The sequence below is a fragment of the Curcuma longa genome, chromosome 5 (assembly GCF_044706935.1).
Source record: "Curcuma longa cultivar G26 ecotype Majalengka, Jawa Barat chromosome 5, ITB_CL_G26_1.1, whole genome shotgun sequence".
NCBI lineage: Eukaryota > Viridiplantae > Streptophyta > Magnoliopsida > Zingiberales > Zingiberaceae > Curcuma > Curcuma longa.
This window is the reverse complement of record NC_133865.1, coordinates 7,157,672-7,180,782: the sequence shown is the minus strand read 5'-3', so window position 1 is coordinate 7,180,782 and position 23,111 is coordinate 7,157,672. Positions and strand designations below refer to the sequence as shown.

At 38.6% G+C, this 23,111-nt stretch overlaps 5 protein-coding genes across 5 annotated transcripts; 1 reads left to right on the top strand and 4 right to left on the bottom strand.

Annotated features, from left to right (window-relative positions):
- Positions 1 to 2,562: 2,562 nt before the first annotated feature.
- On the bottom strand, positions 2,563 to 4,865 carry LOC141828944 (lipid phosphate phosphatase 2-like). The gene is made up of 8 exons (XM_074716334.1): positions 4,600 to 4,865; positions 3,789 to 4,022; positions 3,615 to 3,702; positions 3,414 to 3,523; positions 3,260 to 3,353; positions 2,991 to 3,179; positions 2,856 to 2,915; positions 2,563 to 2,790 (listed from the first exon to the last, which is right to left on the bottom strand). Exons 2-8 carry the CDS (start codon positions 4,005 to 4,007, stop codon positions 2,585 to 2,587), a joined length of 966 nt encoding a protein of 321 aa, XP_074572435.1. The 5' UTR covers positions 4,008 to 4,022; positions 4,600 to 4,865; the 3' UTR covers positions 2,563 to 2,584.
- Positions 4,866 to 5,396: 531 nt separating this feature from the next.
- Positions 5,397 to 7,071, bottom strand: LOC141828945 (protein PLASTID MOVEMENT IMPAIRED 2-like). The gene is made up of 2 exons (XM_074716335.1): positions 6,940 to 7,071; positions 5,397 to 6,872 (listed from the first exon to the last, which is right to left on the bottom strand). Exons 1-2 carry the CDS (start codon positions 7,063 to 7,065, stop codon positions 5,469 to 5,471), a joined length of 1,530 nt encoding a protein of 509 aa, XP_074572436.1. The 5' UTR covers positions 7,066 to 7,071; the 3' UTR covers positions 5,397 to 5,468.
- Positions 7,072 to 7,545: 474 nt separating this feature from the next.
- LOC141828943 (WD repeat-containing protein GTS1) lies at positions 7,546 to 13,847 on the bottom strand. Its single transcript, XM_074716333.1, has 8 exons — positions 13,684 to 13,847; positions 12,582 to 12,789; positions 12,203 to 12,298; positions 11,119 to 11,193; positions 9,986 to 10,096; positions 9,202 to 9,293; positions 8,382 to 8,466; positions 7,546 to 8,025 (listed from the first exon to the last, which is right to left on the bottom strand). The coding sequence occupies exons 1-8, from the start codon at positions 13,815 to 13,817 to the stop codon at positions 7,666 to 7,668; spliced, it is 1,161 nt and encodes a 386-aa protein (XP_074572434.1). The 5' UTR covers positions 13,818 to 13,847; the 3' UTR covers positions 7,546 to 7,665.
- Positions 13,848 to 14,632: 785 nt separating this feature from the next.
- LOC141828784 (small ribosomal subunit protein RACK1z-like) lies at positions 14,633 to 17,892 on the bottom strand. Its single transcript, XM_074716179.1, is given in 3 exon segments — positions 14,633 to 14,978; positions 16,975 to 17,700; positions 17,702 to 17,892. Coding segments are annotated over 3 exon segments (975 nt in total). The 5' UTR covers positions 17,852 to 17,892; the 3' UTR covers positions 14,633 to 14,879.
- Positions 17,893 to 20,306: 2,414 nt separating this feature from the next.
- Positions 20,307 to 23,092, top strand: LOC141829632 (threonine synthase, chloroplastic-like). The gene is made up of 2 exons (XM_074717150.1): positions 20,307 to 22,038; positions 22,852 to 23,092. The coding sequence occupies exon 1, from the start codon at positions 20,369 to 20,371 to the stop codon at positions 22,031 to 22,033; it is 1,665 nt and encodes a 554-aa protein (XP_074573251.1). The 5' UTR covers positions 20,307 to 20,368; the 3' UTR covers positions 22,034 to 22,038; positions 22,852 to 23,092.
- The last annotated feature ends 19 nt before the right edge of the window (positions 23,093 to 23,111 follow it).

The following is a 23,111-nucleotide window of genomic DNA, read 5'->3' as shown; positions in this document are numbered from 1 at the left end:
ATTTTCCTGGAAGAAACATGTCTCCATCACCATCGCAAAGAAGAATAAGAAGTTTAAGAGATATTTATGAAGAGGCTAAAGAGATAAATGTGATAGATTGTCTTTTTTACATTCTTTGTAGGAGAAGATCAAATCATATTTGAAGAAGCATCAAAAGAAAAGAAATGGGTTTATACTATGAATGAAGAAATAAGATTCATCAAAAAAATGGTACATGAGAATTCACTACTTTACCACCATACAAATCTCCGATTGGTGTGAAATAAATCTTTAAGACTAAAACCAACCCAGATGACTCCATTAATAAATACAAAGCAATATTAGTTGCAAAGGAATACAAACAAAAACAAGGTGAAGATTTCAATGAGGTATTTGCTCTTGTTTCTAGACTCGATAGAAGTCGATTAATTATTGCACTTGCTGCGTAAAATAGTTGAAAATTATTACAAATGGATGTCAAATTGACTTTCTTAAATGGTTTTCTTGAAAAATAAATTTATCTTGAACAACCATAAGATTTTGTGACAAGGGATGAAGAAGATAAAGTATATAAGCTCAGAAAGACATTATATGGGTTGAAACAATAGCCTCATGCATGGTATGGTCAAATTAATGATTTTTTTTATCAAATATGATTTTGAAAGATGTCATTTTGAGCATGCTCTTTATATCAAAAATTCTGAAGGTGATGTTATGCTTGTGAGTCTCTACGTGGATGACCTTATTTTTACTGAAAATAATCTAAAGATATTGACAGATTTTAAGAACTCTATGATGAGTGAGTTTGAAATGATAAATTTCAATGAGTTGTATCATTTTCTGGGCATTAATGTTCAACAATCAGGAGAAGAAATTTTTATCTCACAAGAATATACTATGCAGCTCAAATTCTTAAGAGGTTCAAGATGGAAAATGCAAATCCAATGTCAACTCTGTGCATCATGGGTTTGAAGCTATGTAAGATTGATGAAGGAAAGATGGTAAATCCAACCATATTTCGAAGTCTAATTGGAAACTTAATGTATCTCACTGCCACTAGACCCAACATTATGTATACAATAGTGATCTTGAAGGAAGTATTAATGATTTTTGAAGTACTTCTAGTTATATTTTCAACCTTGGCAGTGGAGCAATTTTTTGGTGTTCAAAGAAGCAACCAATTGTAGCACTCTCAATTACCGAAGCTGAATACATAGCAGCTTCTTCAGCAGGGTGTCAAACTTTATGATTACGGAGAATTCTTGAAAGTCTGAAATGCAAGCAAAATAATCCAACGATATAATATTGTGATAACTGTTCTACAATTTCTATCTCAAAGGATTCAGTATTGCATGGAAGAACAAAACATATTCGCTTGCGATTTCATTTCTTAGAGAACTTGTTAATGAATATGAAATATATCTAGAGTATTGTCCTAGCAATGAACAACTTGCTGATATTTTTATAAAGCCGCACGGAGGATCTATATTTTTAAAAAATCTTGAAGCTCTAGGAGTAAGAAGCACATTTATTTTACAGGAGGCATTATTAGATTAAACCAAATTCAAGAATCAAATTGCAAATTAATTTCAAATGTCTATTCTATTTCTACAAAAAGCAAAGTTCAATTTCATCTCAAATATTTCTTCGTACATGCATTGTACTTCTTCATAAATTCATTAGTTAATGTATTTAATGTTTTTAATATTTTATTGATTTTCATGTCATCTAAAACTCTATAAATATGAATGAATAGTTACATTTGCAACAAGTGAGAGTTACAGCAATAAAAAGAAGAAATCCTATTTTGCTTCCTAGTCCTCTCGTTCGTCCTCTCTAATTTTTTGTTATCTACTTTTTCTTCCTTCATACTTCCACTCGCTTGACGCGTCCCAATCTTCTTGTCACAGCAGCAACATCTCCTTGAACAGCTCCCTAGTTTTTTCTTAGCATGGGCGAGCTAGGCTTTCGTTCCTATCATTTTTCTGAAGTTTGATGCTCCAGGACTTTTATACCATTCCTCCTATTAATCGGGACGAAAATATTTTTTTTTCAATTCTATTTTTTTTTTTTGTGATCTATTTTTATTGTAGAAAGGCCCAAGTTCTCTCTGATCGACCCAAATTAAAGTATTGACCCATTTCATAGTTATGCTTTTAAGAACAATTGTGAAAATTTTCCACACTATTGAAAAGAAAAATATGTATATCATCAAAGTTATATTCAAAAATAAAAGGGAACAAAAATATTATATATCTTTTCTGTCGATGGTACCTCAGCATGTTCTATGCATATTAATTTTTTCCCCACAGTTTAAAATGCTATATATATTACCTTCCTTCCTTCCCACCTTGAACATTGATATTCAAGTGGAAAAGATCTGTTTCACCGATCATTTAATTACTAGTAATTCAGAAAAACTAAAAGTTAATTGTTGTCCACTTTCTGAAATGCAATATTTCTGACAATATAACAATTCTGTTCAATACAGTATGTGCAAGCTAGACTACTATTAGCAAAAAGCAAGAGATGAGCACAGTAGAAATGATAGAACAGCACAGAAATTAAGCATGGAGAATCTTCAAAATCCATTCTGCATCCAGATTCAGGGTCCATTTCTCCTTCCAGCTTCCATGGAGTCGAGAATTGTGCTTGTGTTTCTCGCGTAGCTCCCATCCTGATGTCCAGATGCAACAGCTACAGTTTCAACCTCAGAAGGCCTCGTGCGCAAGGAGCTCGCAGCAATCGGCTGCAATGGCACATTGTCTCTGGCATCGCACACTGCTTGCAAGTATGCATGGGGCAACCAACCTGCACGGCCACAAGGTCGAATTATTTCTCGACCTGAACCTGTAGGGAAAGAAACTGAACAGTACCTTGCAGGTCGTATGGGGGAGGGAAGAATTGCAGGTAACAAAATGAAGCTACTACCAATCCTGCAAGCAGCGTAGACAGGTTAACAACAAGTCACATCACATACAACTTTGGCAATCGAGGCTCCACGAACAAACCTAGGAAACCTCCTGCAAATACGTCTTGCCAATGATGCCAGTAGTCATCCACTCTGGAAATCGCCACCATTGCTGCAGCGAGCAGAGGAAGAAACACAATGCACAGCTTGGCAACGTGGCCTCTGCCATCGAAAGCCGTGAGCTTTCCTGCTAGGTACCATGATAGGAAACCGAGACCAGCGAAAGACCCTGCACGAGGAAGATGATAGATACACTGATGAAAGATCATCATCTCAGATAGCAGAGAAGATGGTCTGTTTGGAGCTTACACGACGAGTGCCCACTCGGAAAACTCTTGTGCCCTTCTCTGATAACACTTTTCTCGCCATGGCAGATTACCCGAGTGGTGTTGTCTTCGTAGTTCTGCACAAGAAGATTTGTTATGGTGATTCATTAGTCTCGAACGTATTGACTAGGGCTCACAGGAATCCCATCAGGAAAGCAACGCCAGAAGAAATCTGGCCTCGGTCGACCGACAGCGTCCTTTATCGCATCAGTTATAACTCCGGTTATGAGCACCGAGTAAAGCAAACCTGATCGTGTTGTGCGTCAGCGCAAAGTGAAAGAAGAGGCAAACGAACCTTGATTACTAGTTGGATTAGCAGCAGAGGAGAAGAAATTCACCTAATATGGCATTGTGTAGATCAAAAACATTCCTCCTTCTGAAGTAAATTCCTAGAATAATTGAGAAAGGTAACAGAACTCCGAGTATCTGCTAGGAAGAAGAAGAAGAAGTTACTGTTCCGCAGTGAACAAATGCCGACAAAACTCACTTGAAAGAAACTAGACGCATCGCACCGGAACAGCCCAAAACGGCACTGTGTTCTTCTTCATTGGGTACCTCAAATCTGTCATCATTTCACTTCCCACAAACCGATGGAAAGGCTCGATGAGATTTAGACAACCATCTACTATCGCAAGGAGGATGAGGATGACCCAGTCATGCATGTGGAACCTTGCAAGTTTAGCCCCATGGGATCTCAACGAGTGACCTCCTAACTGAATATGATCTGGCATTTTTACCTGATTGCGCTGGAGGAAAAAACTTTTCAATCAGCAAACTGTAAAGAAACATGCGCAAACAAGATTCTGAAATGTGTAAACGTACAATCGATCAGTTCCTCACATGTTTGCTTTAAATTCCATATGATTAAAATCAACCATTCTCTTGGTGAAAGAAAGGATTCCCCAGATCAAGTTGTTCGAATCCAAGAGAGAATTTAATACAATCTAAATTCTAAATCACCATCTTCTGGTATATTTAAAAATCTTTATTTTTAAGATGAGAAACTATTCCTTCAAGTTTTTCATCGAAATAAGACGGCCATCAGCAAATCTGAAGAACTCGGCAGCTGAAGTAGGATCAAGAAATTAAAATCACAAGAAAACAAACACGAAAGACGAAAAAAGCAAAGAGAGGCCTAACAAGTGATCTGATTGTTTTCCCCCTTAACTATCATCATCAGCCATAAGACTTTTTTTTTTCCTTTGAAACTAAACAACACAACACTTGACCTACAATTCCAAGAAGCATCAGAAAAACATCAGAGGAGACCTAAGAATGCCAATAGAACTAAAAGTTAAATTTAACAAAAAGAAAGTTTCTCACTGCTCTTCTCGGGTGTCAAAGAGAACTCGTCCGCCTCTGCAAGCAACTTATCCCAGAACCAAGCAAGTCTCAAGAAGGAGGAGAAGAAGTTTCTACTCCTTTAACATCCTTTTATTCGATTGAGGAGGAGTTTCCGAGTTGGTGAGCAGACACGGAGATGAGCTACGTTGTTTCCAAGACTTGGAAAGAGGAAGGAACAGATCGAAGAGGAAGACGCGTCGTCTTCTTCTATTTCAGCGCCTCTCTTTTTTACTAATACAACCTTTTCCTTAAAATTAAAATCGAAATGAAGCTGAAAATCTAATGCTGAATCGGGAAGGTAACTACATGGGGGAGGTGGCGATCTTGGTCAACCACCATTAGATTCTAAAGCATACTTGTCCAAGTGGGATTCGTCCAATTCGACAGCTGCGTAAATTTGATTTGATCCAATGGTTTATATTTTTCAGATCTTCTTAACTTATTCGTTAATATCTTAATTTTGTATAAATTTATTATGACATTATTTTGTGTTCATGGTTTTTTTTTAAATTATATTAAATATTGAAAATTTCAAAATACTTTTTAAAATTAATTTTTATGAAGTAAACCAAGCCCAATCAATATGAGCTAAGATATGGACAAGGTTTTCAAATAAATAAATAAATAAATAATTGGGATTCTTGGCATCTACTGACCTGACCTGTCGGCGACAATAATTTATCTTTATATGTTTTTATTTTATAATTTTTATTATTTTATTAAAAATAAGTTACAATTTATTTATTTTTCCGAAATTATTCAGTTGAAATGGCCGGCCAAATCAAATTTAGAAAATAATTACAAATCGGTGACGATAAAATACACTGATTTTGACTGCGAACATCAATTCATCTGCGCCTGTCTTTGAGGAACGTAACCAGTTTAGGCATCGCCTTCTTCCTCTTGTTGATCACAACCAGCGGAGAACGAACATGCCAAGCTGCAGGCGACGACGGAATCCTCCTCAATTTGGTGCCTGATCTTGATTTGTTTTGCTTTATTCTTTCCGGCTCATCGCTATCTTCTTTGATTTCGTCCTCCTCTTCCGAGGAATGGGGTTCTTGTTCTTGTTCAGTTATTATCGTGTTCATTTCCTCCTCCAAAGATTTCCTAGCAAACGCGGCTCTCTGCGCCTGGTAAATCTCTGGCGCTTCCGCGTCTCTGAGCTCCCTGTTCTTCCTCTCCACCAGCTCAGCCTCCGCCGCCGCCTTCCTCGCCCTGTCCACGACCGCCGCAACCCACGCCGCCGCCGCTGCCACCTTCTTCTCCGCCACCGCTCGAGCTGCCCTGCCCCTCCGCACCAGGTACTCGTGCTCGATCCTCGAAATGCTTATCGTCGATCCGAATTGGAGCAAGAAAGCTCTCGTCTTGACGGCTCTCTCGACCCCATTCTTCAGCTTCTTGAGCGCCGTGGCCTCCGACGCTTTTGCCGCGCGCAGAGTTCGCACCGAAGCCAGCGACTTTTCCTCGATTTCTGACTCGATCTTATCCATTTGTCCTCTGATTCCATTGCTTTCTTCGCGGATTCGTTCTCGTTCTTTCTCCGCGGCCTCTGTTTCGGCTCGAAATCTCTGTATCTCAGCTGACAAACTGGAAGAAGATGTGCTCATCTTCTCATGACCCGCCGTCAAAGCTTCCAACTTTGTCTTGGCTTTCAGAAGCTCAGAGTTGAGTCGCACGACCTTGGATTCAGCTCTCTGCTCTAGTCCCTTGAGCCGATTAGTTTCTGCGCTGATCTGAACCATCTCCTTTCTGATAAAATCCATCGCGTTCATGAAGTGAAAGGCCTCTTCCTTGCTCGACGCCAACTCTTGTTTTGCTTCCGAGAGTTCTGTTTCTTCCTGCAATTTGTGCGACCGAATCGAACCTAACTCTGTTTGCAGAGCAGCGATTGCCAAATTAGTGATGGCGAGTTCAGATTCGAGTTCCTGCTGCTGCCGTACTTCTTGATTAAGATCTTTGATTGTTGATTTAACAGCCGCGATTCTCTGAGCAAACTTATCAGCCACAGCAGCTCTTTGCGACTCGATTTCGTCGTGCTCCCGCTCAGCCTCAATCCTTGCGAGCACAACCAGCATGTGCTCGTCATCCGAGGCTTCAATCTGCCTCCTTAGCTGCTCCACGGACTCCAAAAGCTGCATGGCTCTTGAAGTCGAGGCTTCGGCTTCCTTCTCGGCATTGGCTTTAGCTTTCTTGGCGGAGGCCATCTCAAGCTTTAGCCTGCTCAGTTCATGTTTCGTCATGACTAGTTCCTGTGTAGTAAATTTGCTTCCTGAGCACAGATTAATCAAAATGGATCAACTTGTTTGATGGGAGTACCTCTTGAGGAGGAGGACGACGAAGCTGGCTCTTGTGTTGCTCATCTGTTTTTTCACTAACTTGAAGTTTGTCACTATACTCCACCAATCGAACACCTTGTGTGCTCTGGGATTGCCTTGCAGCCATTCAAAATCCAAGTCTGCAGGGATTAAGATGAGAAATGGTAACTTTACCTATGCATGGAACGGAAAGCTAGGGAAACCATTCAATTTTTGTCCAACTTCTGTGTGAAGGGCAAAGGTTTTGTTTGGCTGACAATGTCCGAAATGCTATCTGCTCTGTGCGGTCTTCACAAGCCTCATTCTAATTAATCCTTCTTCAGAAGAAGACAAAATTATATCATACATCTGGTTCTGATCTCTGCAAACACATGAGACAAAATAAATGTAGAGTTAGTTTTAGATTAACCCCTAAAAGGTTAAAACTAATGCAGTCAGAATCAATTCTGATATGTTAACTTACATGTTTAAACTGTGCCAAAATGAAACAGCACTGGTTACTTCTGTAAAATAGTGTCACCAGAATATGTTGTATGGTTGATTTAATACACAAATAATCAGCAAATGGAAGAAGCAAATGAATAGCTTGAGGGACAATCACAACATCTTTAAGATAAAAACAGCAATATAAAACAAAAATGATGCTACTTAACATACATTTCTAGTTGGGATTCTACACATCTGGGAATGAGAAAAACATACAACTAACTTTGAATATAAATCCTAGTCAATATGGATGATGTCGCATGCGGCGGTCCTTGTGTGATCTCATGACAAGTGATTTTGAAATCCAAGAACTGTTGGATCCTGATGGCTCGTCTGATAACCAACAACACAAGCGACCATCTTCACCTCCAGTCCAACAGAAAATGTTATTTTTCGAAATGGAGAGTTGAGTTCCTGAAGCAGGCAAGACAGTTCTGACAACTCCAGCATGTCCACCCTCAAGAATAGCTTCTGCAACCCCAATTGTTCCAACATGATCATTATTGATGGGGAAGTACCCAAGTGTCCCTGAGCCCGTGCCACCAATCACCCATAACCGATCATCAATTTCAGAGTAATGGCAATCAACGAAATAATCTATCTGCAAAAAGCAAATGACAGATTATAGTAAATCTCCAAAGAAATATTCCTAGAAATCATCAAAAAGATGCAAAACAATTGTCTTCAAGCAGTTCTCTGGCCCTGTGAACATGGAAAGTCAGAGAACTGCCTGAAGTTTATGGAAAATTTCAGTGGTTTTCTGACTAAAACAAGGTGGAAATCAACTAAAGCAATATTCCAATAAGGTGGTGTATGGTATAATTTTGTTCCCTCGTAATTTTGCAATTGAAAATCTTCATTACCCTATAAACTAAGAAACATTAAATGCACATACCCAGTTGACTAGAGCTTACAGTACCATAGTTGTGGATCAAAAGAAACAGTAGAAAGACATACATCATCAAGATTCCACTTATTGGAAGCCAGCGAACGAGCATCTTCAAAACTCACTTCTCTTCTTGCATTTCTCCAATCCCAAATGCTGGCGGCATAGAATAACAAACTACTTGAGATATAAATATAAAACAACACAATTATAATAAGATTAGCGAAGTAAGATCATCTTTGAGAGAAAAAGAAAATATTGCAGGAGAAAAATATAAAATTAATATATAAATTTAAATAGGAAAATGACAACAACAAAAAATTAAAATGAAATCAATATAGCATCATCAAATTACAAAAAATTGAAGCTACGTAACATGATATCTAGCAGAAATTACTCAGACAAGGAGCATTCGACTAATATAAAAGAAATCAATGTTAGCATATAAAAAGAGAAAATAGTGAATTTCTATTTTGACACTTATTGCATTTTAATTGAAGCTGTCAAAAGGCTAGTCCAATTGTTCTGAATAAATATGAAACAGAAAAAAGTCCTAAAGAATGGAAAATGCTAAATAACTATCATCTTCATCTGAAAAAATCAGTATCATATCATTGTAGTGTTTCTTAATAAATGAATTAGATCAAACAAGAATGAAACTCTTGTGGCATGCAAATACAGCATGAAATGATCCTATATTTACATGCATAAGAAAATTCTTGGGGTAGGAAACAACTATGCAGGAACATCATGATGTTCAATCAAAAGAAACTTCAATGAATGAATATGGGTATGCATATGTAAGTTTGCATTGGCAATAATTTGTGTACAAATAAACATCACAAGCATTGTGAAGTTGCTTCAAAACTGAAAAGCACCAACAAAAAGTACCTCAAAGTCTCTAGATGTGTCATACACCAAAGCTTCTGATTCATGGTTCCAAAGAATCCTATTTTTGCAATCGAAGTTTCCACATTCATCACCTACAACAATAAAGATAAAACTATTTTTTAAAAAATAACCTACAAGTGCAAATTGTCATCTTTTGAGGCTTAATACATTGCAAGCTCATGCCTCTGACACCATGAGATAGGAGCTCATGGTCATCTGCATCTTGCAAAGTATCAGCTCTCTGACTTATCCAAGGGAGAGATTCTCTCAGATTCGTCAACATGCTAACAGAAATTTGTAATTAAATCTAATAATGTGAAGTAAAGAAGCTGCTGTAAAGATCTATTCTGACAAAACTGAGAGTAATAGAGACTTCAAATTTGAGAGGCTAAACCAAATAACAGCCTAAGATAAGAATTTAATGAATATTAACAGTGAGAACTTGAGAATCAGGAAAGCATTTTACCAGTCGTTCTATGAAAATGCTGTAGAGAAATAAAAGTAAATTCAGTAGGGGATATGGGAACCAGAGGCAATAGTACTTATTCTCATTTACTCCACTCTCTAAAATGCTCCGCTCAACTTATAATTCACCCATAAACTCAAACTGACAATACACTAACCAAATCCAACTTCACCTCCACAACACAATAGAAAATACAAATAAAAATAAAAACAATAAAGTAACACAATAAACATTCCATATAAAAAGTTTAAGTTGATGGTACATTAGCACAGAGAAACTAAAAACCGCATAATCACTAAGCACAATGACATATCTTACTTGATCCAAATGATCATCGTCATTAATAGATCCACTTGCATCAAAGAGACACATCAACCCATCAACTGAAGAAGAGATTAGCTGATTTTGCAGATGGGGAACAAACCTTACCTAGTTCGAAAGGAAAATGCACAGAAATACAATATCTCAGTTGCAAATTCAGCAAGAAGTGCATACAAGAATAACAGTAGCAATGACAATTAAACTATAGAAAAAGAGGGCATCATTCCTGACAGCATGATTAATAATAACCAGGCCAAGCCACATTTTGTACACGTTCAGCCAATCATCTTAAGGATGCTAATGAGTAGGACTATGTCACAAGGCTAGAATGTCCAAAGACCATTGAAAGCTATAGATGACCAATGCATAGGTAAGGCAGCAAAAACTAGAATGAAACCCAGCACTCCAACAATGTTAAGAATAAAAAAACCAGAAATCCCAACATTCCAGCTTTATGTAATGCCATGTCGTGGGTAATATTGAGGTAATTCAAATTTTGTTTATTATTGAGTAATGATTTCAATGATTTATACTATCAAAAAGTTGTCTATAATCTCTTCTACCATAGTCCCAACCATGGAAGCCTTAGAAAAAGTTGCCTATATTTCACTAAAAGGCTAGCAAATTAAAAATATCCTAAAAGCACAACTTATCTAAAAATCCATTTAAAACTTTAATTTACTTACAAATAAATGCCTAATCTTGTTTAAATTTTAAATTTTATCCTTAATTCACTTGACACGATGGAGAAAATATTTTAAGAAAAAAATCATTATTCTCAATGATACCATCTTATTTTGGGTGGAAAAAAGTTTTAACAGATAAAATTCTACAGGATTGTTTAACAAATAGAAAGTGAAGATGCCTTGCTGAAATAGTTTAGGTATAATTGCAAGCAAATGAAACATTGGGATACATATGAAGAAAAATAACCTTACAGTTTAGAATACTTTGAATTAATTAACCTTTAACTAAAGAAAGTAGAATTTCAACATTTTGAATGTCAATATTGTTCTTGCAAATTTATCAACTGAATAAAATATATATAGATAGAGAGATGAACAAGCTCTAGCAAATTATGGGTGCCATTTTATCTCTTTACGGAAAAAAGAAAATTGGGCGATGCATACCTGTGTGACATCATCCATATGGGACTCCTCCAAACATGCCATGTGATTACCATTTCTCCAGTCCCAAAAGTATATCTATAAAAGTATTTCATAAAATTTATGCAATGCAAAATAATGTTATTTCAAATACAGCTGCAAACAGGAGAGGAAGGGCAAATGATAAGAAAATCAGACAGGAAATAAGTAAACTGATTCCTTTTTTCATCAGAACAAACTGTAATAAATCCAGAGTATCACAACCAATATAGATGAGATCCAGAATGCTTAAACCCAAGTCAATCATAGATCGTTCATCTAAGCTCTTAACTTGCTTATTATTACACAACTCTTCATATAGGACTAAAATAAGATTTTACAAACACCTTCACTTAAGGTCTCCAAGTCCTTCTTAAGACTAAAATCCAACTTATAGCCAAGGGTCATCCCTGATTGATGGCATGTGAGGCTCAATGATAGCTTCACCATGCCATAAAAACACTTTCCAACCACTTCACCATGTCTAGGATTACATCCACTTTGTAAGAATTGCACTATGCATGATAGATAGAGAATCAATCAATTAACTTATCAAAGCCAGCTACTAGCCAAAAATTCTTAGTCTCACGTTAATAGTAAGAATCCTCCAAAGTTTATAAACTCTCTTTATTAGTCCATAACTTTCTGTGTGGGATTAAACTAGAATGTGTTCCAGGCTTCCAGCATGTCACTTGCATAGGAATCATAGAAGCATAATCATTTTTGACAAGTTAACAAATCTTTTATCAAATTTTTAGTTTCAAATATCTGAGTCGTGAAAAAATGACATCAGACTTCTCTTGCAACTTGTCAACTATATCTGGAATTTTGATTTTTTTTTTTTTTAAAAAAACCACAATGGAATTAGTTTGTTAACAAGAATAAACACCATGGACATTGCACACCGCAATCCCTAAAACACAAACGACAAGGTTGACGCTCTTTCAGACATCAAGAACCATAAAGCAATGCACATGCTATCAAAAGCTGCAAAACTAATTCAGAGGAAACAAGATTTCCTTTTACACGTTATAGTCTCCAAATAGGAACATAGGCTGAATATTAGTACCTGAGCATTGCTTCCACCTGCAAGTAGGTTGCCGCTTGATCCTCCAAAGCAAAAGCTAAATAATTCTTGAGAGGAACTAGTACTTAGTGAAGAAACCTATGTCACAAGTGTTTATTAGAGAAGCAGATGATATATAGAAGAAAAATGTTACTAAATTTGTCAGAAATATTATCAAGTTCTCAGCAACATGAGCAACAAATCAAGTCGCGCATATGGATTTAGTATCTAATAGCAATGCTAAAAATGGAGAATTACATGGCATGTTAAACCTTGATATAGGGGGAAAAAACTACACCACAAGTAAAGGTAACAGCCACAGGTTAAAGTTCAGACACATGAAATAGAATCCAAAGCTAGTAATTACTGGAGTTCATTGTACCTGCTTGAATGTCCTGACATCCCATGCTCTGACAGTACCATCAGATGAACAAGAACAGATCGTCTGTGGTGAGGATGGAACAGAAAATGAAATTTCATGAATTGTTCCATTGTGCCCTCTACACTCACCGACATATTGGCCAGTTACTGATGAGTAAAATTTGATTGTATTTGATGACAAGGACAAGGCCAAATTTGAGATCTCCTGGCTTGCGATAGAATCAAGATGAATTCCAGAAAGACACCCATAAATAAACAATCAAAAGAGTAAAATAAAAATCTATGAAATGAATTGCAAAAACTGATGTAATTGAGAGAAAATTCCCATTTACTTAATCACATAGAGTTTACATAACTATTCATAAACTCAATGTGACAGCATTGTATTGGTCTTACAAGTTGAAAGAAGAAAAAAATTGGTATAAATCTATTATTAGACCCGTAATCTTCTGTCCTCTAGCCTTAAAAAAGAACCATTATCCATGAATTACATAATCAAAATCTGCAAGTAAACATGGTAAATTTTATAAACAACCAACCTAACTTAACAGGCAATAGGTGTGATTACAAAAGAAAAAGGGACTTGACACACCAAATAGAATAGATGGAAAATGCATCTCAACATTATAATGTACTCCATCCTCTAAACTAGATCAAGGAGTGCACGGGTCCTGATTATTTTGTCATTCACAATCCATCCTCAATTTTTTTTTTACAACCATTGGGTTTCCTTCTCTTCAATTTTCAGGGACAAAACCGAGCTAAGAGACCTAAATACTAATTCAATTGTTCCAAATGACAATGGAAAACGAACATCAACGGGGAAAACTGCACAAAGAAAGCCAGACTGATAGGACGCCGAGCCCCTCGAAGGCTCAGAAGTTTGCGCCACTAATGAATCTTTCTCAATGTAGCAAAAAAATGACAAATTTCCTACGTCTTACTGGCAGCATACATTTTTTAGAGGAAATTGCCTACTCAACGTGGCTAAGTATACCTAATCCTGCTGAAAACTTCCCAGAAGAGGGAGAGGGGAAGGTGTGTGTGCGAATAGGAAAAAAAATAAACATGGAAAAGGGTGGGGGAATGGGGAAAGGAGGTACTTAGCAGCTATCTGGAAGATGTAATCATCACCGAAGTTGGTCTGGATAGTGTTTCTGACAGAGAGGCGCTTGGAGGAGGGCGAGGGTGCCGCCGCAGCCTCCGCATCCAACTCCATGGCGGTGTCTACCTCCATCGCCGCTCACTTCTACTTCTCCCCAGTAGGGTTCAGTCCGTAGGGAAATCTTCAATTTAATCCTGTAATTATCACGCGCCATCAAGTACCACCACCCTATAATTTATGCATAAAACCCCTGCATTTTTTCAAAACACACAGAGTATATCTCCTGTAATTTAAAATATCTATATTTATCATTTATTTTCTAAAATAAAATAAAATAAATTTACTCCTACCATCGCCTCAACCGATTCTATGTAAAATTATTTAAACTTGTTCAAATCTTTCATTTTTATAAATGATAAGAATCTTTTGAAAAATTATTTAGATTTAACATTTTAGAAATAAGTGAAGTTATTATTTTTTAAAAAATAAATCAGTTAACATAATTGTTAATTTATGGTAAAATGAGTGAAGTTATCATTTTTTTAAAAAAAAATCAGTTAAAATAATTGTTAATTTATGATTATAATTATTAATTTTTATCTTAAATAATCTGAGTCACATCTACATGTTTTGGCTAGAGCATCACAACCTCACTCATGGATGTGAATTTCTCTCACAACCCTTAAGATGTAATTAAATTGATTATAATGAAATAGGCTTATTAAAATAGACAAAGATTGAATTTCGATTAAAATAGATCCAAAATATAATTTCTTAATTTACCTGCTCACAAATGATCATAAAATCGATCATATAAAGATCATTAAGATCATGAATCTTCTCTAACAGAGTGAAACTACTAAATACTGGCAATTGTAGCACAGAGGAAGATCATTGCAATTATGCCTGTCGATGAATTCTAGTCTAGGAAATAAAGTCAAACTATCTTATCAAGCAAGCAATTGATTAAGTTACAAAGTCTCAATGAGCTCTGATTCAACATTCTTACAAGCACCCTACCAACAGCTAGACAAAAGTAACTTGAAATAACTAGGGGGGAGGACAGAAGAGAACATAAAAATGACTCAGTATCTTGAAAAGCCAGGAACGCATCGATAACATTTAGTCATACAAAAATAAAATTATGGCTAGTGAAATATTTAACTCCAAAATGGATAAGTTCTTTCGATGTCTCTAGTATCGGATCTCCCACACTCTGATGGTTCCGTCGGTGTAACCAGTGAATAGAGTACTACCATCAGCACTCCAAGTCAAACTCGTGCAGTACAGCATCTGCGTATAGTCAAACATAAACAATTAAACCAATCAAACTAACACAATCGGAAATATAGGAGAAACAAAATTAATGATATTGTGTTTGAAGACGGGAAAAGTTTGTTAGGATACACAAAGTCACTTTAACAATCTGTTTCAGCTACATGATAGGATTGATGAAATAACTCTGCGATCATAATTTAAAATTTTGACAAGAAAATTTAATTATGAAGCGAAGTATATCAACTAGAAAACTTTATAGCCGATTCAAAGTTAGGAAATTCTCATATACTTGTTGATCAAAGCGTTACTGAGAAAGGGCAATTGATAAAAGGAAGTGTTAGCATATACCAAAAAGAGAAAAATATAATATTCTGAAGATCCTCAAATTCCTACATACAAAGAAATTAACAAAAATGACACAACAAATTGAACATGAGACCAACATAATTTCAAATTTTGCAAATATCAGTGTGTTGTGCACCCATTTTTGCTAACTGTGATGTAAGCTCAACCATGGGGTGCCTGTCAGCGACCATACTGGCTCAACCATTAGAAACACTAGCCTTGATCAGAAAGCTGTCTTGATAACACTACTTATTAAGTCGCTCAAGGAGGAGAGGCATTATTTGAGTGCTTTAACAACCAGATTAGAAGATTGAAAAACATATATGAATCCATGTCATTAGTACAAAGCAAGTTAATTGGGATTTTAGAGAATAAATGTTTTCATCTTAGAGCCCTTGCTGGGAAGAGAAACCATTGACTCACAAATGGAGGGAGAAAAATGAACTTCAGGCCTAACCATGCCTTGTTAAGCTTATAAATTTTTTTTTTATTCGTTGGCTTAAATATTTTATTTTTTAGCTTCCATCTGTTGATATAATATTTAAAAAACTTAAATGTTCCCTTATTTCAATTTTTGCCAACCATTACGTAAGGTTAGTACTCATTCATGTGGTTACGCTGCACTATTCATATTTGAAAATCATGAATGCTCTGAATAAACACAAAAAATCAGGAACAAAGAAGATTTCATGTTTGTCCAAGGTCCTACAACTTTCAATAGTTAGTACTACTTAGTTTCACATACTTATCTCTCAGTATCCACATCAACATCAACAAACCAAGTTAACCCACCTACTTATGGTTGACTACATGCATCCAATTCCCTTATTGAATAGTGCGCTGACAAATAATATTAATATGCATGCTTGCAGAATTGATTAATTTTTTAAGTTTGCTAGGGCTTAAAGCAATCCCCTTCAAGGCTTCAACCTTTTTCAGCCAGGCTTGAGACAGCCATTGGCAATTTCTGCATTCTCTAGATTTGAAACCATAAAAGCTCAAATGCAACAAAAGAAATATTGCACATCATAATATTTCAATCTATGAATATAATGCCCCAAACAAAGATGACAATAAAAATAATATTGCAGATTCCAAGGTATAGAGAGAAATTAAAAGTACATAAAACATAAGCTTAACATTTAATAAAATAAGCACATTGGCAATCATAGGAATAAGAAAGAAAATCATAGGAATAAGAAAGAAAATCAATGCCTCCGTTTTCATTTATATTTTGTGAAACAATAGTCAATGATCACAATGCTCAGTGAGGATTCGAGTTTTCAACGCTCAATGTAGGGTTGAAGGATTTGTGGATTCCAAAGTTAATCAGCATAAAAATCTGAGTGTTTCAAGACTAGGCTCAGTTAAATTTTTTAAAAAAAATCAACAACTAGCAAGGCTTCCAGTTCATCCACAAGTCCAGTTTTCAACACAAGTTTCAATCACATCTTAGCACACAATCACACCTTACCTATCATTAATAAAATAATGAACTAGAAGTGGATAGCTGAGAGTGTATTGTAACCAAAGCAAGTAAGCAACCCAAACAAATAAAATACTAAATAAAAATGATTCTACTAGAACAACAAATGATTCTACTAGAACAACAAAGAAACAGAACAAAATTTAAACTCGCAGTGAATTACAATGAAAAAACAATTACCTGGTTCTTGGTGGCAGTGCTTTCAGGCTTAAGATCCTGCACAACGGACTTGCTCTCGAGATCCCAAATCTTGACGCTCTCCTGAGTGGCGGCACAAAGCCAGTAACGGTTGGGGCTGAAGCAAAGGGAGTGAATGATGGCCCCTGCATCAAGCGAATAAAGGCGCTTCCCCTCAGCTAAATCCCAGAGAAGCGTGACTCCATCTTTGCCACCACTAGCGCAGAGGGAACCATCGGGGCTAACGGCAACTGTGTTGACATAGCCACCATGGCCAGCAAGAGTGCATCGCAGCTTGCAGTTCGTCAAGTTCCAGACTTTCACAGTGCGATCCCATGAGCCAGAGACGATGGTGGGGTGGAAAGCATTGGGACTGAAGCGGACGCAGCTGACCCAGTTAGTGTGTGTATCCGCATCCTGAATGGTGTACTTACACTCCCCAAGAGTATTCCAAAGCTTGATGGTGCGGTCGCGGGAGGCCGACACGATCTGGCGGTTGTCGACGGAGAAGGCGACGGAGAGGACGTCCTTGGTGTGACCAGAGAAGCGACGGGTGGTGACGCCAGTGGCGAGGTCCCAGAGGCGTAGGTCTCCATCCCAGGAGCCAGACAGGGCAAACTGGCCGTCGGAAGAGAGGACCACATCCTGAACAAAGTGGGAGTGGCCGGTGAGGCGACGCCGGGGCACACCATAGGAAGAACCCCCTCCGGCACCCTCAAGGCTGGCGGCAGGGGGCGTCCTTGGTGAGGTGCCAGATGAGGATGGACTTATCCCGGGAAGAGGAGACGATCATGTCGGAGTTGTCAATGGGAGCGGCGATTGCTGTGACCACGTCTGAGTGGCCACGCATCGTGCCGCGGAGGACCAGGGTGTCGGCCATCTTGCTATCGGCGGGGAATAACGGCGGCGGGAGCAGTCACAGCGAACAATAAACGCAATCCAGAAATGCGATGACTATTTATATAGTGTATCGGCTAGGGTTTCGCAACGATGAGCCTGATCCAAATGTTAGAATTTTATCGGGCCTCTTGAACCCGGCCCATTATCTGCTTCACTTTTTGTTTGGAAGGAGGCGAAGGAAAGAGATGGATAAATAAAGGGAACCAGATTGAAGATAGAGTGAGTTAAAGAGAAGGAAAAGATGAGAGAAAGATAAATTTTATTTTTATATATTCATAAATTGTTAGAATTTTTTATCCTCTAATTTAGAGTGTAAGAAAGAGGAAAGAAAATTTTAAAATATTTTATTTCAATCTTATTTTTATTTAAAAATATTAATTATCAAATTAACTCATCTATCTAGATATTTTATCTTTGCACCATCACTTCTCACACAACGTGCATCATCACTGTTTAGTATTCAACCACTCACACTTCACAACGTTGGTGCCAACCCTTGTCATAAATCTCTTTGAGAACAAGACTCAATAGGACAGAGACAGATAACTCTAATCTTCATCTCCTTCAAGAACAGAGACTTATCTAAAGAACGTGTTGTCTATTTTAGGATCTTCTGTACCCCAATTTTATCATGCAATATTGATAGAATTTTATATTTTTCATCTGTACTGTACCTATATTTTTTTTAAGAAATAAGAGTATTTTTATAACTTTATATATTTGTTTCCCTTCCTTTCGTCCCAAATAAGGTAACACTATTGATGCATGAAATATCAGATAATCGAATCTAAGTTTTGATAATAGCAAAGAGTTCAAGTTAAATGTGTAAAGTTATTTGATGAGTTAAACTGAGTATGCATGTAGCACAGAAAAGACTTAGTTGTGACTAGGCATAGGAAAGCTCTAGTTGCGGCTAGGCGGTGGAAGTCATAGCTGGAGGCTAAGTAGACCTAATTTGAAGGATTAAGTGGGAAAACTTGGTTTGAAGAACTGGATAAGGAAGTCCTAATAAAAAAGACTAGGCAGGAAGACTTAGCAGATCAAGTGCATCAGACAAAAGTCTAAGCAGGTCTGGAGGATTGAAAGTCTAGCGATATGGAAGTCTTAGGGGCCGAAGATCGAAACTAATAAAAAATCCAACCATTCTAGAGGACTTGATTGGCACAAGATAAATTCTTCTGAAGAGTGAGTAAGGACATGTTCCCGATAAGAGGAACAGTAGGCGTCGTTTCGACATAGAATTTCACTGGAAATCCAAAGTTAAGATCAAACAGTTTGAAAAAATATTTATTTTCCTGTTACTTTTGTGTTGTGCACTAACTTGTAATGCAAGAAAGGATGGATTGGAACTTTGTGTTCCGGACACCCTTATTTGGATCCAGGCGACGTCCATATTGGTTTTAGGCGATCGGACATCGGCAGAATGAGGCCAGCAAGGCGGTGAGGTGACAAAATCCCAGTAGTTGGGATACCTCAGCCTCTAGGCACCCCCAGAGGCTCCAATTTGGATAAAGCGTTGCGAAGTCAAGGTTGATTCGGAACCTCCACGTCAGCATACAGGCACTCGAAAAATGATACAAGCAACCGGAATTGCCGAGTCAAAGCGTCGATAGTGGATCGGTGGACGATATTGGAAGCGCCCGAAAAGGCTTACAGGTGCTCGGATCACTCAATAAAAGAGCCTCGAGGGAAAGCCTTAGAAGTATCATACTACGACTTAATGACGACCGTCTGCATGAAGAAAGATCATTCAGAATGCTGTCGTCGCGCCGAGGAGCTACATCAAAGTCTATACGTTCTATCGGTATAACTTGTGCTTTACGCTTTTGATTTTAATTTATAAGTGGTATCCATATTACCGATCTTACATATTTGTAAAGCGCTTACCTCCCTTTCGTAAGAAAAGAGTTACTCAATAGATTGTCCATCAGAAACAGTCTTTTAATCATGGATTTTGGAATAGTAGTCGGTGACTATGAACCAAATAAAACTTTTATATATTTGTGTATTTTTCATTGTTTTCTCTTTTATGTATGCAAGTTTTACGAATGTATCGAAAAGTATGAAAATATAATGGAAACGATATTCACCCTCTCTAATACTCTAAATGATCCTATAAATACGTACTAAATTAATAAACCTTCTATCCTTTCTAAATTAAAAAATATATATAAATATTTTACTTTTACTTTCCTTCCTCCATCTCTCTTCCGCTTCCGTCGATGAATCTTCTTTCATTCCATCTAAACAAAGCATAAAATCGGATGGTATATGCCTAGGCTATGTTGGTGCACTAGGTCAAATGGGCCAAATTGATAAATTTCACCCAACCGAGATCGGATCTAGTTCTGCTTACATAAACCGGTCTACTTGATCAACAGACCCGTATGTTTAGCTATAAATAGAAATACCCAAATTGCAATCCGAATCTGCTAAGCTTCGTACTCCGCCACTCCCCCCCACAATCTGCTCTCTCCTCCCCAACGCCGCCACCACCATGGCCACCGCCACCGCCACCGCGGCCGATGTGTTCTCGCCTTTGTTCTCGTCTTCTAGTTGCCACCGTCATCTATCTCGAAAGGACAGGGCCCGAGGAGCGGTGACACTAACTACGTCCCCCCTTTTCCGGAACCCTAATGCCCCCTTCCTCGCCCTCCGCCACCGGCATCCAGGGGTTGTGATCTCGTCGTGCTTAACGACGGACGGTGGAATCGGGGGAAGCCACCAGCAGCTGAAGATCCGGCGACCGGCGGACGAAAACATCCGTGAGGAGGCTCATCGTCGCGGTGAGGCTAACGCATCGCAAGGCTTCTCGGCTTGCTACGTGCCCTTCAACGCCCCTGTTGACTCTACCGAAACGTACTCCCTCGACAACGTGGTGTACCGCAGTCGCTCCGGCGGCCTCCTAGACGTACGACACGATCTCGAGGCTCTAAAGCGCTTCCCGGGCTCCTACTGGCGTGACCTCTTCGATTCTCGCGTCGGCCGCACAACCTGGCCGTATGGATCCGGGGTCTGGTCCAAGAAGGAATTCGTCCTCCCCCAGATCGATCCGGACCACATTGTCTCTCTCTTCGAGGGAAACTCGAACCTCTTCTGGGCAGAGCGCCTCGGCCGCGATCACCTCGACGGCATGCCCGATCTCTGGGTCAAGCACTGTGGCATCTCCCACACAGGCTCCTTCAAGGACCTCGGCATGACTGTTCTTGTCAGCCAGGTTAATCGCCTTCGCCGCGCTCCCCTCAACCGCCCGATTGCCGGCGTCGGGTGCGCTTCCACTGGAGACACGTCTGCTGCCCTATCAGCCTACTGTGCTGCCGCTAGGATCCCCTCCATTGTCTTCCTCCCCGCCGATCGTATATCTCTCGCCCAGCTGGTCCAGCCAATTGCCAATGGCGCCACAGTGCTCTCCATCGACACTGATTTTGATGGTTGCATGCGCCTTATCCGCGAGGTCACCGCCGAGCTCCCCATCTACCTCGCTAACTCTCTCAACTCCCTCCGCCTCGAGGGCCAGAAAACCGCTGCCATTGAGATCCTGCAACAGTTCGACTGGGAGGTGCCTGACTGGGTCATCGTCCCAGGAGGCAATCTGGGCAACATCTACGCCTTTTACAAAGGTTTCGAGATGTGTCGGGAGCTTGGACTGGTCGACCGTGTGCCACGCCTTGTCTGCGCTCAGGCAACCAACGCCAACCCTCTCTACCTGCACTACAAATCAGGGTGGACTGACTTCAAGCCGGTGATCGCCGCAGACACATTTGCATCCGCCATCCAAATCGGTGACCCAGTCTCAATTGACCGTGCGGTCTTTGCCCTTAAGGCAACGGATGGTATCGTCGAGGAGGCAACGGAGGAGGAGCTTATGAACGCTATGTCTCTCGCCGACCGCACAGGTATGTTTGCCTGCCCTCACACCGGAGTTGCTCTCGCTGCATTGTTCAAGCTGAGGGAGAAGGGAGTGATTGGGACCAATGACCGCACCATAGTAGTTAGCACTGCACATGGCCTCAAATTCGCACAGTCTAAAATTGCTTACCACTCGAAGGAGATATCAGACATGGCTTGCCGGTATGCCAATCCACCTGTCAACGTGAAGGCTAATTTTGGTTCCGTCATGGATGTCTTGAAGAAGAAGCTCGATGTCAAGGTTGGGCTTTGAACAATGTGAGTTGTCTCAACTCTCAGATTCATTGGCTTTGAATTCCCTTCCATGTCTTATTTTTCAGTAAGAAATTTTATCTAGGACACCAATGCATCGGAATCGCCCATTATTTCTTAACTTTTAAGACGAGGAGTTAGATAACTTTTGGATGCTATCTAGGTGAGTTTCTTTCGAACTATGCCAGTATGTTCCAATAACATTAGCTTTGGCTGAGAATTAAGATTACTATTGAGTTTGAGATTGCTGAAGCACCTTTTCACCTTCTCGTTTTTACCTGAATTGTGCTTCCAATCTGTATGTTTATTATAATTGGAGTGATTACACTGAGATAGAGAAGTCATGCAGTAACCAAACTTCATTGTTCAGTGAAGTATGAGTTTCAATTGAAAGTTTTTTTTTCTTTTTCAATCAACTATGTACTGGACGCCAATCAAGGGTTTCCGAATTTACATGTTCTTGAACTCAGAAGCACCTAGAGGCATTTTAGGGATGTCTAACTCGGATATTCCAAACTATAACTATACAAAAGTTGTTCTTGTTTTCATGGTTTTTTTTAAATGTGTGTGTCTTTGTGATACCAAAGATATTCGATTCAGTCTATGCTAAACAAACATAAATGTGTTGCTAATTTGATTCTTAATTCCTGAACCTCCAAAATTTCTGAGGCAATGTAGTTCCACATCTGCTCTTGATTAAGAAAGAGAATGAATCCAACTTAATCTAGGTTATGTATGGTGGATTTTATTTGGCATCAGACTTATTATTATGGATGTCACTGATAATATGACTTGCTAATCCGGATGATTTCTGATTAGGTTTCGTCGGATAAAAGGTGTTGGAGATGGACGGCCTGAGTAGTGATCTCATGACCTTTTCTACCTAAGTTATGCTTGCGTAGATGAAATGTATTTTTTTTTTGTTTCTTCAACTTTGAAATAAAATAATATTAATTTCCGGCAGGAAATTAATTGAGACAATGGCATCAGCAGGCAAAATAGTTCATCCGCAGTGCATTGAGATTTCTCTGTAATCTATTTTGGTAAACTGTTTTTTTTTTGGGGCAAAAGTCAAAAGA

What these genes read in the sequence shown, in the direction of transcription:
- LOC141828945 (XM_074716335.1), bottom strand. Translation starts at nt 7,065, where the DNA reads ATGGCTGCAAGGCAATCCCAGAGCACACAAGGTGTTCGATTGGTGGAG. An exon ending in GTCGTCCTCCTCCTCAAGAG is followed by an intron (nt 6,873 to 6,939) that starts GTACTCCCATCA and finishes TTTACTACACAG; the next exon opens with GAACTAGTCATGACGAAACA.
- LOC141829632 (XM_074717150.1), top strand. Translation starts at nt 20,369, where the DNA reads ATGGCCACCGCCACCGCCACCGCGGCCGATGTGTTCTCGCCTTTGTTC.
- LOC141828944 (XM_074716334.1), bottom strand. Translation starts at nt 4,007, where the DNA reads ATGCCAGATCATATTCAGTTAGGAGGTCACTCGTTGAGATCCCATGGG. An exon ending in TGCCGTTTTGGGCTGTTCCG is followed by an intron (nt 3,703 to 3,788) that starts GTGCGATGCGTC and finishes TCTTCCTAGCAG; the next exon opens with ATACTCGGAGTTCTGTTACC. An exon ending in TCCGAGTGGGCACTCGTCGT is followed by an intron (nt 3,180 to 3,259) that starts GTAAGCTCCAAA and finishes TTCCTCGTGCAG; the next exon opens with GGTCTTTCGCTGGTCTCGGT.
- LOC141828943 (XM_074716333.1), bottom strand. Translation starts at nt 13,817, where the DNA reads ATGGAGGTAGACACCGCCATGGAGTTGGATGCGGAGGCTGCGGCGGCA. An exon ending in ATATGGATGATGTCACACAG is followed by an intron (nt 10,097 to 11,118) that starts GTATGCATCGCC and finishes CTTTCGAACTAG; the next exon opens with GTAAGGTTTGTTCCCCATCT. An exon ending in ACACATCTAGAGACTTTGAG is followed by an intron (nt 8,467 to 9,201) that starts GTACTTTTTGTT and finishes CTATGCCGCCAG; the next exon opens with CATTTGGGATTGGAGAAATG.